Genomic DNA, 17,285 nt, shown 5'->3' with positions numbered 1-17,285 from the left:
TTTACCTGTTTTTATTATCAGAGCTGTGTTGAGTGAAAAAGTGCAAAATTAATGTTGCGAGAAAATTTTCACTTTTACAGTATATGACACTTGGCTGAACCCTGTATGAAATTCACGCTCCCTGTGTAGAAGATTAAGGTCATGCCTTCCATAGGGGGGTGTATGTATTTCAACAGGAATAGCCCATTTCTTCATCTGACCAATTGAATCCAAGTGGGAATTGTTCGCAACATTTATTCAAGATTTATTTTAATCCAAAGTTTATTTAATCTCACTATCTTGGCACCGCACCAAACCCGGGATGGACCAAACCGTTTGCCATCCAGTCATATAGGCACCGGTTTAGTTGTAATACCATAGCAACACATACACACAACTTTCTGACTATTACATAAACTTGTTTTGATGTTATATTTTGTCATTGGGCAGGAAAAACCTCCTATGTGTCTTTGGCCCCTGAACATGTGTAAAGCAAAACTATCAACATGTTACATAGGAGGTTTTGCTTTAAACATGTTCAGGGCCAAAGACACATAAGGAGGTTTATCTTGCCCAACGACATAACCATGCTGCTTCTATGGTTACATAATATATGTGACACGATCAAGGGAAATGAGTCGGATGTCGCTAATATTGATTTTGAGATATTGGCAAAGAAAGTGTTAAAATTGATTTCTTTTATATTGATTTCTGCCCACAGCAGCTGAAGGGAGTATCCCATCATGCATTGCAGTCTATCTGCTTGCTCCATAGCAAATACATACAAAACATAAACAAGAGCCGCTTAGATATTGAGAGCTATGGATAGTTTCACAATACTTTAGAGATCATATTTTTTCAAATAAAAGTCTAAACTCCCTGGATATAAGCGAGTAATTGAAAGTTGAAGTGAGGGATTTTGTGTACACTTTCTATGGCACGAACAGTTTTATTATGGTACTGCAGAGCATGATGGGATACACCTATCAGCTGCTGTGATTTCTGCCATTGATAAATTGACGTAACTTCGCAAAGAAAGTCGTATCAACATGGGGTTTTTAGTTTATGAAGGCTCTAAATGTCCTTTTTAGAAACATATGTAAAACTCATTTTCGACCAGAGTCGACATGACATGTGACTCATTCCTCTTGATCATGTCACATATATGCAGAAGACCCACTGGGGACATATAGAATGAGTCATACATTGTACCAGCACTGAGATAATTTTAGCCTCTACTTGGGGCACCAGCTGTATGTATTACAACCTTTTCCCCAAAGTTTACCATTTAAGAACCATGGTCAAGTTGACAGCACACATTTTGGGCTATTCCAGTTGAAATCCATACACCCCTGTGGAAGATATCTCCCACACAGGGGTGTAGATTTCAAAAGGAGTTTCCATTCATGTAATCCCATTTGAAATTCACACTCCCTATGCGGAGGATTAAGGTCATGTTTTCCATTGGGGGTATATGAATTTCAACTGGATTAGCCCATTTTTTAATTTAAGTCAAATTAAATTTTTGATACTATTCAGAAATAGGTCCTCATTTCTGCACAACATGGCCTACATCTCTTCACCAGCTTCACAATATCACTTATAATTATAAAACTGCATTCACTCAGAATGTACAACGTCTGTGTAATTTGGGTGTCATATTTTGTACAATGAGTATTATAGGGCAAGGCACATACTTATATTGTTTCTCCCATTTTAGCTGAGGCTGAACAGGGCCATTTACATCCTTCCATTACAAAAATACACCTGATCCAATTATCATTTCCAATATTCATCTTAATTTCTAAGATATCTCTGCCTGTGTAATATGCCCCTGACACTTCACATCTCCAGATGATGGTTTCCTAGCTAACTTCATCTTCCGCCAACTGCGCACATGTCATTGGGTAGAGCATTTTAGTGACAACTGAATAACAGATCATTCCTAATCTTTTGCTGTGGACAAAAACATCGTCTTATTGGAATCCTTTAACAGGATCGCGAACTGAATGTTATGTTTCAAATTTCTGATGCAGCTTTAACCCGGACTGTGCACCACTGCTTCCCAAATTTGTTATTGGAAAAGATTGTCACATCACAAAAGCTACACATACGTTTGTCAGTTGATTGATTGACTGAGAGCATATTGGTCTATGTGAATGTGTTCCTTCTCAGACACACTGCTATTTTGTTAGACCAAGATTCGACACCATCTTCCAACTTCCAATCTTGCATCAAGGGTGTCACGTAACACCTCTGGACTCATGATTTGTTCTTTCTCAGACACTCTGCCATTTTGTGAGACTGGTGGGACCTAGTTGTTTCCATTCGTCTTTGGTAATACACATGTTGTCGAATGCGGAGAGTGGGGCCAGTACTGAAGCTCCATAGTAGGCTGCATGGTAACGCTCTGGTGCTGCATGCACCTGCAAAATCAATACAAAAATATTGATGAATTACTAAATGCAGTAATATTGTGTGATTTCCATGAAGAAGAGATTATTTTTGCAGTGGCATAGCCAGTGGGTGGGCGGGGGGGGGTGGAAACAATTGGGGTCAACAATAGACAATTTTGTGTGCACTGCTGCACTGCCTATGCAGGGTGAATAAATAAAAGAGTACATGCAGCTCAAATAGTTCAAATTTTAGATGTGACCCAGGATGGTTGTACTACAATTGGTCCAAAAAGGTAGGGTCGGTCGATCACATTTTTTTTTCATATGGCCTTGTGGAAGCAAAGGAGGTAAAGCAAGTTACAATTTGGATAAAGAAGTGTTAGCATACATTGACTATCCTGTAATGAATGTGTATCTTGCTTCCCAATTCATTGTTGAACAAAATCCTGTTGTCAGCAGGTCTGTGAGACCCTAAAACATAATTTTGCAGTGGTTAGGGTTGGGATACAGGACAGTGACTGTATTAAAAAAAAACATAGCAGACCTGTTCACTTGTTTTCCTGAGTTGCTTTAGCAAATGTGCCAACTATTTTTCCCAGATTGTAGTCTCTAGCCTAAATTGCTTTAATTATGTGATTGGCAATAATAATATTCTGTTAGACAATAATTATGATAACCAATCCAGTAAAGAATGCCATGGACGGTATTCCGGTCTACATATTTTCTTTTCAAGGACACACATACCTTGACAGGGCAGCTTTTAGGAAGCATTCTCACAAGTTCACTTCTGAGACGTTCAGCCATTCCTGGCAACAATGTTGTGCCTCCACATAAGTAGATACTCCTGTAAATGGAAATAATTGACATAAGGTTTATTAAACAAATAATCAGATAATTAGGTTAATTAGCTAAATGTACCACAGTTGCCTTATGGGAAGAGAGGCTAACCAATCTTCCATCAACAACATCCATGTCTAGAAGAACTTCCCCCTGGTGTCAACTCAAGCTGGGCTGAATGGAATTAATGCCTCAGCAGACTGAGAGCTGGTACTGGCCGATGTAAAGTGACTCTTAAGAAGTGGGGATATCTAAACACCAAAGATGTGACCAGTGTATGTACTGTAAAAAGTCGATATTTTCACGATTTTGAAGATTTTGTCAATTGCACGAGAATTAAATTTCACGGTTTTGATATTGATACAATAGAAACCTAATGCAAAAGGTTATTTTCGCGAGTTTTTATTTTCGCAATTTTATGTCCACTCGCGAAATTCGCGAAAATAAAAACCTCGCGAAAATTTCTACTTTTACAGTAATCATTATGTGTATTATTTTGTACAATTTCAATTCCAACAAGTATAATATGCATTTATTAACCTATAAGCAGTACACTGCATGTAAAATATGGCTCCTGCCATCTCACTCCATTGCCTTCAGGAACTTAATGCTCTGCATGCTAGCCATAGGCTTCAACATAAAAAGTCAAAGTTTTCAGGTATTTTCTCAAAATATCAAAAGCTATCTTAAGAACCACTGAACCAATAGTAGGCTTGTTTGTACTCATTTTAATGCATTTTTCATGCTGATTCCAAATATGGACATGAAAATTTACATTTATGAAATTTTAACTTTTTAAAAAATTTGAAACTTGTCGTCTGCAGTCGACACCCGCATGAAGAGAGTTAATCTACTTCTGCTGATTTGAATATGACTACTCAAAGAGCTGTAATACCATCTGTCGAAGACATTCATTTGCCTCTCCCAGGATTGAACACCTTGTCCAAAATGAAGAATGCACTGGTAGCAGTAGCTTGGTTAGACAATGCATACCAGGAATTAAACCAGGGACCTCTTGGGCCATTCCAGTTGAAATCCATAAAGTTAATTTTTTTTAAACTTCCGTGATCCGAGCTGTGCGGCAAGCGTCTACGAGCGTACACACAGAAAAAATAAGCAATCATGCTGATTGGCTGATCAACGCACTTGACAACAAGTCGGTTGACCCATTGGTTGTCTGTTCGGCGCATAGTAGGCGACCTTGTCACTTTTACGCGATCGCAATTCACCAGCGCGTACCCCGACCACGGAAGTTTAAAGAAACCAACTTTACACCGTCTATGGAAGATATAATCTTAGTCTCACACACAGGGGGTCTAGATTCTAAATGCACTCACCCATTTAGGTAAACCATTTGAAATTCATACTCCTTGTGTGGAAGATTAAAGTCATGTCTTCCATAAGGGATGTATGGATTTCAACTGGAATATAGCTCCTTGCAACCCTCCCTAATCCATGTTATTTTCACTTCACACTTTAAAGACAAGTAGGAAACACTGCAACTACTGCGACCCAGTTCATTAACCCCAATAAGCTTCTACAATGTACAACCTGTACAAAAACCTCATACTCCACACATTGAGGTCAACTTTCATGCTATAATTATTAATGAATGGAGTTCACTGAATGGAGTTCATTGCCTGGATACATACCTGCACATCTGCTTCCTGATATCGTTCTCACAAGCCTGTATAGCACTGTACACCAGTGTGTGTAATCCTGGGTGATCTTTGCCCCACACCTCGGGATGAAACAGACCTTCTGTGCTGCGGAATCTGGAATAGTCCAACTTGAGTCCTCTGCTATAAAAAAAAAAAAAAAAAACGTGGAATAAGTTACAACCTTTGATTGAATCTGACTGTGGCTATTCCAGTTGAAATCCATAACCCCTCTGTATGACATGGTCTAGACTTAAATCTCCTACACAAAGGAGTGTGAATTTCAAACAGGGATTTCATTTGAAATCTACAACCCCTGAGTGGGAGATTAAGATCATGTCTTCCATATACTATGATCAGCCCTTAACCCTAATCGTACAAAACATCAAAAAACCTCAATTCAGAAAGCGTAGGCACATGCTGGTATCCCACATGATGCTATTGCATCATCATGCGAACAGTCACATGGCGACGGAAAGCTTGGCCGGGCAAGCTACACCCTCGTGGCAAGGCAGGCCCATGCACAGGCGTGGCACCTGAAGGGTCGGGGGTTCAAAACCGCACCCGATAAAAAAAGTTTTCTCTTCTTCTTTCATTCTTTCCTTCCCCTCGCCAATAAATATAGGCAAGAATTATTCTGTTTTTGTTACTGCGCGAGTCAAATGGAATAGTCCATAAACTTTGTCATTAAGCCACAACGTACGTTTTCCATCGAATTTTAATTTGTTATTCTTTACTCAAAATGCTAAAACAGTATTAGTAATAACTGTCAGGAAAAGTTTGTGTACATTTAAAGCTGACATACCAGGGCAAAAGTGAAAGAAACCCCACTGAATATTTTGGCCCTTGGGGACTTAATGTCTGAATATTGTGTGAATGTCACATCAAAATTGCTCTGTTGACCAGACAAATGCAATGAATTTGGTTGAACATAATTAGATTAAGTTGGGACATGTGTAAACATTACAAATAATATACCACAAACTCAGGGTTGGAAAAAAAAATCATTTTAAAAGATCATACATTATTGCTTTAACTGGCACATTATATGCTGCACAGAACAAACATGTTATTCAAATCTGAATCAAACTTTAGGAACCCTACAGGAATTTATTTAAAAAATACTAATAAAAAATGGGGGTTGACCGGATATCTGACCAACCTGTAAAGTGAGCTGAGGCTTGTAGATTTAGGCCTGTGTGTAGTGCGACTATAAATCAAATCACTGCACTTTTTTTTAGAAACTTTGAATTTAATTTCAAAACTGTTATATAATTTACTTAAGCTTTCAATCCGCATTGTCTAAAAATACAGAGTGACCTTGTCAGGTTATACAAAGATCACAGCAGACCATCATATGTGACGCACAATTAATGGCCAAAGCACCTGTTGTAGTAGGACCATGTCATAATATTGTGTCCACTAGCTATCAAATTATTACAAAGCTTACCATATATGTTGTGGTCAACCAAAATGAATTACATTTTGACCATATTTATCATTCACCTTTTATATAAAGACTTCAGAAAAAGTAACACAGTCATTATAAATGTGCATATAGCTTCTATTAAGGGATCTGGAATGAACGTTTTGAGCATTTCGACAGTATTTTTTGTGGGACATGAGAGCACATCAGACATATCGAATTGCATTCTAAATACGAAGAATGCCTTTCTGATATCAAATAATTTTCATTTTTGAAATTCACGATATAATACAAATTTTATGACAAATTATTAAAATTTGATATTTTTCACATTTTTGATATATAACAGTCCTCGAAGTAAATTTTATAAATCTAATGACATATTCTTAAAGTGTATGTAGCTGGGAGGAAAAGCCGACGATCAATTGAAAATTTTGACCTTTCATATTGAAGATATGGATTTTTTCCCAAAAAGACCTAATTTATTTTGGTGTTTTGGGAAAAAAAATCCATATCTTCAATACGAAAGGTCAAAATTTTCAATTGATCGTCGGCTTTTCATCCCACCTACATACACTTTAAGTATAAATCATTAGATTTATAAAGTTTACTTCGAGTACTGTTAAATATCAAAAATATCAATTTTTAATCATTTGCCATAAAATGTGTATTACATTGCAATTTCAAAAATCAAAATTATTTGATATCAGAAGGACATTCTTCAGTATTCAGAATGCAATTCGATATGTCTGATGTGCTCTAATGTCCCACAATAAATACTGTCCAAACGCTCATACCCCACCCTCTAATTGTATTTTTAATATTTTAAAAAGAATGGCGGTTTATTTACACCCATTTTGATAACCTATTCATCCACTGTTGTTCAATATTAACAAAAGAGTGGTGTTTTGAAATAAATACACCCAAATTTAAAAGTTGCAGCTATTATTTTGTATTGATTTGAATTCAGCACAAAGATAATGGGCTATTCCAGTTTAAAACCATATGCCCCCATATGGAAGACATGCGCCACACATGGAGTGTTAAATTTCAAATGGGGACTACCGAAATGGGCAACTCCATTTGAAAATCTACACCCTCTGTGTGGGATATTATTTAAAGATCATGTCTTCCATATGGGTATATAGATTTCATCAGGAAAAGCCCAATACTTTGCAACTAGTGCACATAAGGCGATGAAAAAAAAGAAAGAAAACTTGTCCTAGGGGCGGACGGACCTTTTGGGTGGGTCAGTCGGTCAGGTTTTTTTTTTTTTTTTGTAAAATGACCCCAAACATCAACAAAATCTATAATATTTTGCAATTCGGTGTAATACAAAAAATATTATTCCTGATATGTTTGAAATTTGGGTTGGCATTCATTTGTACAGGAAAAATTTGTTTCCCAACTTTTGGAAATTCTGGGTCGGTTGGGCCTGTTGCCTAATAATGCATAGTATATGACATTCCAAGGAGATGTTTAACAGGTGCTTGAAACACTCCCGTCTTCTATGTCATGGACAAGGCTTTGTGGTGAGGTCAAGCTTATTATGTCTACATGTATATTTTTGAGATTTGTCCAAAACATTTTCATTTTGTTGTTGTTTTCTTTTTGTTTGAGCAATATTGTAAATATGTCAGAAACAATAATAATTTACTTGTTTTAACAGTTGCATCAACTTTAGAATTATGGCTGCCACCCACATTCGAGTGTATTTGTGTGTTATTTGTGTGTATTTGTGAGACGTTGGGTGTGTTTATGAGAATAAAATGGATTCATGTTATAATACTATACACCATTGAAATGTTCCAGTTGAAAATCCCAACACCCTCTATGGAACACTACAAAGCAGGGAAGGAAGGAAGAATGTACAATGTTAAGTGTGTATGAGTGGACTGTACCTTAACTGTGATGCTTGCCACAGGGGCTGTTAATTGCAAAAGGTTACTGGTCATTGGGAAATTCACTTTGTGACATGTTGTAATTTGTGATGGTGTTTGCAACTTATGAAGCTGTAGTTCTTTGTGAAATGGACAGCCTGCACTTACCTGTACCGACACAAGTATAGTCCCAGGGGTAGTCCCACCTAAGTCCCACCCCAATTTTATAGTATAATCCCACTTCTCAATTTTGATAATTTTCACCTTAAAAGAGGTGGAACTATACTCAAGTCAGTACGGGATTAAAACAAAATGAATGCTAGCATTCAAAATTTGAAGAACATCACTTACCCTCGTCCATTAGGGATGTCATATTTAGTCATATCAATATACGTGCTGCATAACTCAGGATCTAATGAACAAAACTTGAGTTCTGCTTGGTAATCCTGCGCCACAAAACAGGCCTGTAGACACAACAAAGAATCAATTTAAGCGTGAAAATAGCGATCAATTTCTCATACTTTTAATAAGAAATTATTGCAAAGTTACCAATTTCAAAACAGACATTAAGGGAAGGGGTATGAACGTTTGGACAGTATTTATTGTGGGACATTAGAGCACATCAGACATATTGAATTGCATTCTGAATACGAAGAATGTCCTGATGATATCAAATAATTTTGATTTTTGAAATTAGCAATGTAATACACATTTTATGGCAAATCATTAAAATTGATATTTTTGATATTTAACAGTACTTGAAGTAAACTTTATAAATCTGATGATTTATACTTAAAGTGTATGTAGGTGGGATAAAAAAGCCAACGATCAATTGAAAATTTTAACCTTTCATATTGAAGATATGGATTTTTTTTCCAAAACACCAAAAAAAATTAGGTCTTTTTTTAAAAAAATCCATATCTTTAATATGAAAGGTCAAAATTTTCAATTGATCATCGGCTTTTCCTCCCAGCTACATACACTTTTAAAGAATATGTCATTAGATTTATAAAATTTACTTCGAGGACTGTTATATATCAAAAATGTGAAAAATATCAATAATTTGTCATAAAATTTGTATTATATCGTGAATTTCAAAAAATGAAAATTATTTGATATCAGAAAGACATGCTTTGTATTCAGAATGCAATTCGATACGTCTGAGGTGCTCTCATGTCCCACAAAAAATACTGTCAAAACGCCATAAACGCTCATTCTAGATCCCTTAAGCAATTGCTTTAAAAGTATTGTGGTAATTTTCAACACTTTATATTTTAACCAAGGGGCAGAGGTAAAAAACATTTTGTTAAGATTGTTCGCACTACCCACAAAATGATTGATCCAAATTCTTGAACATCGTTTATAACCATCAATTGGGCTAATATTCCATTTGACAATCCTCACAACCCTATGGAAAACTTGAGCTTAATCTTTCACACAGGGAGTATGGATTTCAAATTAAGTTTTCTGAATGGGTGAGTCCATTTGAAGTGTACACCCCCTGCATGAAAGATTAAGGCCACGTCTTTCATAGGGGTATATGGAATAGCCCATATTGATCTTGTCTCTTATAACAATATCAGTATTTTCTTTGTATTGTCATGGATGTATAAGTGCGTTAGTGTTATAGACCTGACGGGGATATCCTCTTTTGGTCTATACACTGGCGCGCTTGCCTTTTAATCCCAACATCGTGGGTTCGAGTCCCAGCAGGGCCGGAGGTGGCTCGAGAAGGCGCAAGATACTTCTATCGCAGTTTGTGACAGTATTATACTGACTGTAGGGGCCATGCTATCACTTTTTTTTTAAAGAGCAATTTTTTTTTTGCTTTTTGCCATGGTCACTTCCTCTGATTTGAATAGGACATTTGGGTGTATGTGGGTGTATTTGTGAGACATTGGGTGTATTTGTGAGACATTTAGGTGTCTTTGTGAGACATTGGGTGTATTTGGGAGACATTTGGGTGTCTTTGTGAGACAATGGGTGTATTTGTAAGACACTGGGTGTATTAGTGAGACATTTGGATGTATTTAAATAGGGATGGTATAGTAATCTGGTATTCAACGGTATGCAGAAATCATAATAAAATAATAATCTTCACATAAGCCTTACCTTTTCTTTGAGGAATCTACTGATGTACATCTCCACATTGGAAAAGAATCTGGAAGAAAAATATAGAACATGCTCATGAAGGTTAGTCATGAACAATTGCGACAGTTTCCAAATTACTTTGCATACTTGAAAAACATGGAAATAAACTGTAAGAACAATAGCTAACATATGCAAATCACACACATCCAACCAGCACCTGTGGTGATAACTTTAAAAGGATACATTAAGTACTTGTACCTGATTGGCTGAAACATTACTGATACAAACTGATATAATCAAGAAATCAATAGCTCAGTGGCAGAAACGCATATCTCTTATTTCCATTAGCTGCAGTGTATATGATTACCTGTGAAATGCATGCGCTCCCTCAAAGCACAATGCATACATGCATCGCACAGGACCTAATGGAGATACGTCTTTGTGCCGCTGAGTCATCAAAATATACAACAAATGAAGTACATGACAATAATTGGATTGCCAAAAGATTGTTACCATCAGTCAACACACATTATAGTGTGTTTCGTCTGAAGGTGAGAGTACAGCCCTGTTGGATTTCGCTGTGGAAGTTTATCATTCAACATGTTTATACTGAGCACCTCGCATTACCGCGCTTTCACCTTCACCTGCATTTTAATCTGCTCGCCTTCATCGGGTCATTTCTACTGCACTGTAAATGCAGGGTAACATATTTAGTTGGGAGAGTGGAAATCCAGAAAATAGTTTTTGTGACCTTCAAGGTCAGATTTTGAATGTTCACTGTATTGTAGTGTAGGCTAACTTCCAGTGGCACCCGCAAAATCATCACCCAACTGTTTCTACTGCGAACGTTACTGCGTATTCACCACTATTAACCACCAAAAGAAGTGGTTGACGGATTCACTCACATTATCGCGCATTCACCTTCACCCAATCTATTTCTGCTGGGGCTGTTACCGCATATTCCTCACATCACTACAAATTCACTCGAATTCACAAACAACCGTTTACTCAGTAGAAACACGCCATTCAGATTGTTGCGTCGCAATCGTATGAACAAATCAGGCTTCTACACATGTGTATATGCCCAGCGTGATTAGGTTAGCACGCGCAATTCAAATCTGCCACAATCAAATCCAACATGGCGTTACTCTCAACTTGAGACAAGACACACTATTGCAACCAAACACATAACAAACAAAGCAAAATGTGACCAACCTGTGTCCCGTCTCTGTCAGTAATCTTGTCAGATGCTCCGTAATCTGTCTGCCTCCATACGGTAGCCTATACACTCCTTTTTCTACTATGTATCCATCCACTATAGGAACTACATCTACACGCTCACCAATATTCACTGTCAATGTAACAGATAAATCAACTTTGAGAATACAAAAATGGTCTAATCTTGTATTTTACCACAACATGCTACAGGATCATGCTCAACATCAAGCACCTTGACTGTGTGAGCAATGCACGTATCTATATGCTATATGACTGACACTCAGCCCTTACCTAGGTTTCATTATCATTGAGGTATAGGACTTTTTATTTTTTCGGAGAAGAGCAGGTAAGGCAACTACTTGATTATATTTCTACATGTACATACTACATACTCTGAAAATTTTAGAAAATTCGCACGAGTCCGTTTTTTTTAAATCACATTTTGTTCCTAAAATGGGGTTATAAGCGCCCTCAACGGGCACTCTCTCCATAGGGCTACATGTAAAGACCAGTTATAGACAAATGGCCCTAAAATAAAACGGACTCGTGCGAAATTTCCTCAAATTTTGCATATGATGTAGATTTAACATCTGGAATGTAATGCAAGTGATGTCGTTGCTGCTCTTCTAAATTCATTTTAAAATGTCCGCCCCAGACCAAGGTGCCCTCTCATTAACCTAGTAGGGCAGCGTCAACATTGCTACATCAGACACATCTTGAGGATGCCAATGGAGGAGCCCTGTAGAAGATACGCTCTTTATGTTCCATCACATGGCAAATGGAGAAAGGTGACATAGACAAGCTATCTGACTTATAAACAGAAGCTGTTGAGGGATACCAACAATGATTTACAACTAGATGCTATTGCCTCGCCAGCTATGGATCGTGGTGCTTGGAGAAACTTTGCAGTAGCCTGCTCCATAGTCAAATGAAATGAAAATGAATGAAATCTTGTAACTAAACCAAAATATAGACCTATAGTTTTTATCACCTCCGCTACAGAGGTTTTCCCAGCACTAGGTCTAGACATACCTATCCAAATCAATTTGTTAGTGAATACTCACCTACAATCCCTGATGTAGCTTTGTAGGAGTACAACGCCATCAATGCTTGCTCCTGTAGATATAATCCTTCTACATTGAATCTGTCAAACACCATCTCTGTTAGTTTCTCCTGCAAAAAAGGGAAGTAAATACATCAGTAGTATAACAAAATATGAGGTATATTTTCAAACAATCCATCTGTTTATCTGCCATAGCCCCTGATTGTTGTGTCGTGTCGTACATTAAATTGTCTCATTGGGTAGCAAAACTGGCTGGTAACTTTTGGAACTTCAAAGTACAGTCAAATCATTTTTTTAATTGTATGTCATGTATTTTGATGGAGAACACCAAAAATGTACATTCAAGAACACTGCTGCATCAATCAAGCTTCTTAAATTATTATCTAGTCAAAGCATGAACATTTTGAATCCATTTCTAAAGGGACAATGAGCCTATAACAACTATAATCTAAACTAGAAAGTTAATGACCACAGTAGGTCACTTACATTTCAACGTGTATACCATTGGCATACAAAACAAACAAGGGTAAGGGGTCTCTTTTTCATGGTTAGGCAAGGAATAGTATCATGCTTATAGTATCCAAACAATTAAAAACAACAAAAACTCACAAATATGATGTCTCATTTACATCACTATATGGCAATATTTGCATATAGAGTTTGTGTGAAAACAAGCACATATTACTTATTTATGGTGTGATTTTACACATGAGGGAAATATTTGTGTAAGGTATTTCTTAAAAAACCTGTGTACACAAATGATATACAAGATGAAATACAAGAAATACAAGTTCAGTAGCACAGATATGAGACATACATGATGCATATAACAGAGCTTAGGTTTGAAATTGCAATTGAAAATTGGTGCACAGTAATGCATGCAATGGACTACAGAAAATAAAGGTTTAGGCCGGAAACATTTGAGTTTTGTTACCTACCTGACTAGCCGGCAACTTCTTGAGGCATTGATTGAACACTGACTAGACGCCATCTGTTGAAGTCTGTCTTTACCGGGAAAGTGATAAAGACAGCTCAATCAGTAGGCAACTAGATTCTTATGTACTTTCATGTTCACATCCCCACAATACATGCTGCAGAACATTCATGTGAGTAAAGTATTATTTACCAAGCCCCATTTAAACCTATGACTAGTTTGCCTTCCTGAATATCATCACTGAGGAAGACTAAATCCTTCATCGTCAACACTGCACATGTATTTGTGTGACGATCAAAATAACTTACCTTTCATATCTTGCAGGACTCACAAAAATATTTGCGCGCAACTTTGGTTATGCGTCATGGCGCAACTGCATATCGGCACCCGTGTGTTAACCCGCTGTGTAACAGGATCAAGCTCCGATGTTATAAAAATAGGTAACCAATAACAAACACAGTCAAAAGGTCAATTTGGACACAACTGCGCAGCCTCCATCCCCCAGATTCTGGGGTAAAGTCCGACACATGTTTTTTGACACATAAGCTCCTCAGTCGTCAACCCATAATGTTGTTGAATGAGGGCAGCAGCCTAGCACTGAGGTCTTGCTTTTTAATCAATGAGCACACTTACTGTTAGTTTTGGACCCAAGTTGAAAGGCACAATAAGCAGGACTGTGTACGCTATAGGATCCACACATAGCTCTGAGAAAGCACTGTCCATCAATCCTTCCATCACCTGCATACTGAGTTTAAACTGAAAGATAAAATTATCAAATGTTTAAGTTCCACTACTATAGTCCATTTATCTTCCTCAAGGGAGTCATGTCAGTGACATGGACTTTCAATTCAAAGAACTGCTGTGTTTAAAAATGCAATCAAAGGCGGTACAACTGTACACATGCAAAGTGACACTGACAAAGTACTGATGTCATTCTCTAGAGGAAGCTAAATGGGCTACACATAATTTTAGGTTTGGTTTCATATTCGACCTAATTAACTGTAACAACCAAGCATCACTTTTCAATGCACCTGAAAACTAAATTCTGTCAAATATGTAAAAAAATAACTATAAATCTTCTAGCTTATAGTTGTCATGATTTTGACTTCAGATACACTTTTTATATATATTTTTAAAGGTTATGTGTTCATTGTTTTAATAAGCACCCCCTAAAATGAAACGAATTTCGCACCTAGGTGCTTATTTTTCATTCCATCAATTAAGCTATATAAATTTCAAATGTAACACAATCAAGGCAAATTGAGTCTGATATTAAAAATATTCAATTTCCTATTTTTAGAATTACTAGCTCTTCAAAATTGCTAAATTTTGATGCAAACTCTACGCAAATTTTACTTGTAGTTACCAAATCATAATAATATAAAAATGAACTTGAGCACCTTTTTACTAATAATTCAAAATGTATATTAGCTCCCTCAATCATGTTATAAATAACTACACTAACTTCCTCTTCAGCCTGTTGTACAAGCAATTTACTTAACATTAACAAATTTAAAAACATGATTTTTATCTATCATTCTGGAGCCAATATATATGTATGGCGACCATTGAGCCTCAAATTAGACACAGAATAGTATCAAAGTGATTTGTTTTTATCCAAACTTTTGTGGTTACATAATCATTTACCATGGTACTCTAACGAATTTCTACAATATTTCAAAGATATTAATGGGCTGTATAAGTTGTTCAATTCTACTAATAAGTTGTTAAACTGTTGTACGAATTGTAACAATCTTGTTTCTATTGCAATATTCACAAAGAGCTGCAGCCATTATAAACTGAAACTGTAATGGGCTATTCCAGATGAAATCCATACACCCCTATGAAATAGAGCCTTAATCTTCCACACATGGAATGTGTATTTTAAATGGGGTTACCTATATGGGTGACTCCATTTGAAATCTACACCCCTGTGTGGCCGGAAGATTAAGGTTGCGCCTTTCATAGGGGGTGTATGGATTTCAACTGGAATGTTTTGAAACCAAATTATTCAAAATACACCTGTTAATGTTCCTTGTGTTGTAATAATTATGCACCATGAGTCAGATGTTGCACAATCCAGATATAATTTATTTTAGATCACCATTTTTAGAAACAAGGGCATATAATTAAAAGAGTCCAACAATAATGAGATAATAAATGAATTTGATTTACATCTTATCAGTTAAAGCCATATTATAACATTTGCTGAGGAGGACGCCCTCACTGAATTTTTAAAATTCTTTTTTTACACAATTATATTGTACTTTATTAAACCAATATACCCTGCAAAAATCAAGACTCTAGGTGCTGTAGTTTTGTCAAAATCCAAGATTTTGAATAAAACGACGGAACCGGTGTTTTATTATTACGATGGAATTATTAGTCGAACGCATACACAATGTTCATAACACACAGTACGCATACACGGTGTGCGGACGGTGATATACACAACAAAGGGTCGTACCATAACATGACCGAAGGAGTGGTACGTATTGGCGACATGTGCGCTGGTAGTAAATTCCAATTCTCTTTGCTTTGCCGTAGTTGTTCGCTCAAAAATAAAAGGGATATATCTGACAGTAAAAGCTAACATTTTATGGCAAAGAAATGCTAATCTATTTTGTTTGAAAATGTTATAATATGGCTTTAAAAAATAAGAAATACCACAATGGCATAACTACCAGCTAATTGCTACATGAAAAAAATATAATACAGCGAGAGTGTGCTCGGAACTTTCACCCCGGAGGGCAGGGCTGAGTGGCTACTAGTATATACCCAAAATAGGCTGATTTTCAAGCTTTTGACAAAAAAACAATGGCGCTTGCCCCTCCCCAGCACACACCTGGACAGTGTCAATCTTTTCTGCTCTAAATACTACCCATACTGACCAAAGTTTTGGAAAGTTTTATGTCCTCAAGGATGGAGTTTTCCTTACAAAAAGTTGTTAAGGGAATGTATTTGTGAATATTCTCAATCATCCAGGTAGACTGATAAACATAATAAAATGAATTTGAAATTTGTTCATCTGGACTTACTATTTTTTAGCTACAGTATCACATCTCATGCATCATCAGGCTGACTGATGAGGGGGTGTGTGATCCAAATGAATAGTTTTTCAAAATTAATTTCTGACCAGTGTGTTGGAGCTTGATGCGTTGGGAAACGTGCAGAGGGGGCTTAAAGGCATTCCTACAATGCACTATGATTGGGAAATTTGATCAATATAACCTAATTTTAAAGGCAAAGTCCCCATTGCCACACACACAAAATGGTAATTTTAAAACTGCAGCCAACGAGCTAATAGTTGAGACCTAGGACTGATATTTGATTTTCTTACAGGAAACATTCATATTGTCCCACTGCATTAATTTTATTCCTAAGTCTTGATGTTTTGAATCTTAAATAATAGGATGAAAACACCAGATATTTTCACACAATCCCAATGCAAGGTATGATCAACTGTACCACATGTGTACAAAAGCCAGACATACAAGGTCAGAAACCCCATTGTGTTGTGGGAATGTCTTTAAACATCCTCTGGGAAACGTGCTTCTTTCATTAGTAAAAAGTCAACTGCTCATTGAAAGAGTGTAAATTTAGATTAGTGTATTTGCTGTATTAGACAGGGTGACAGCACTAACAGAATACACCCATGTATTAAACCCCCTTACCCTTGGGGTGTTGCAGTTGATAATCAACTCAATTGATAAAGTGTTCAACTATGGTGTGAGAGGTTGCAGGTTCGAACCCTGGCGGTTTAATACGCTCTCATGAAAAAAATTGAGTTAGCTTGAAATTCC

General features: G+C 36.8%; 1 protein-coding gene across 3 annotated transcripts in view; it reads right to left on the bottom strand.

Moving 5' to 3' along the window:
- Positions 1-973: 973 nt before the first annotated feature.
- The window catches only part of LOC140148131 (uncharacterized), an 83,250-nt gene continuing 66,938 nt past the window's right edge, over positions 974-17,285 (bottom strand). For 2 of the 3 annotated variants that reach the window (XM_072169988.1, XM_072169990.1), the window contains 8 exons: positions 14,116-14,238; positions 12,550-12,658; positions 11,483-11,618; positions 10,289-10,337; positions 8,528-8,640; positions 4,865-5,014; positions 3,120-3,219; positions 974-2,405 (listed from right to left, as the gene is read on the bottom strand). In XM_072169988.1, the coding sequence (XP_072026089.1) occupies positions 2,259-2,405; positions 3,120-3,219; positions 4,865-5,014; positions 8,528-8,640; positions 10,289-10,337; positions 11,483-11,618; positions 12,550-12,658; positions 14,116-14,238 (927 nt within the window). In that variant the 3' untranslated portion in view covers positions 974-2,258. The remainder of the gene's footprint in view (positions 2,406-3,119; positions 3,220-4,864; positions 5,015-8,527; positions 8,641-10,288; positions 10,338-11,482; positions 11,619-12,549; positions 12,659-14,115; positions 14,239-17,285) is intronic. The other variant, XM_072169989.1, reaches the window with a different exon arrangement.

The sequence above is a fragment of the Amphiura filiformis genome, chromosome 3 (genome assembly GCF_039555335.1).
Source record: "Amphiura filiformis chromosome 3, Afil_fr2py, whole genome shotgun sequence".
NCBI classification, from domain to species: Eukaryota; Metazoa; Echinodermata; class Ophiuroidea; order Amphilepidida; family Amphiuridae; genus Amphiura; species Amphiura filiformis.
This window is presented reverse-complemented; position numbering and strand designations above follow the sequence as displayed.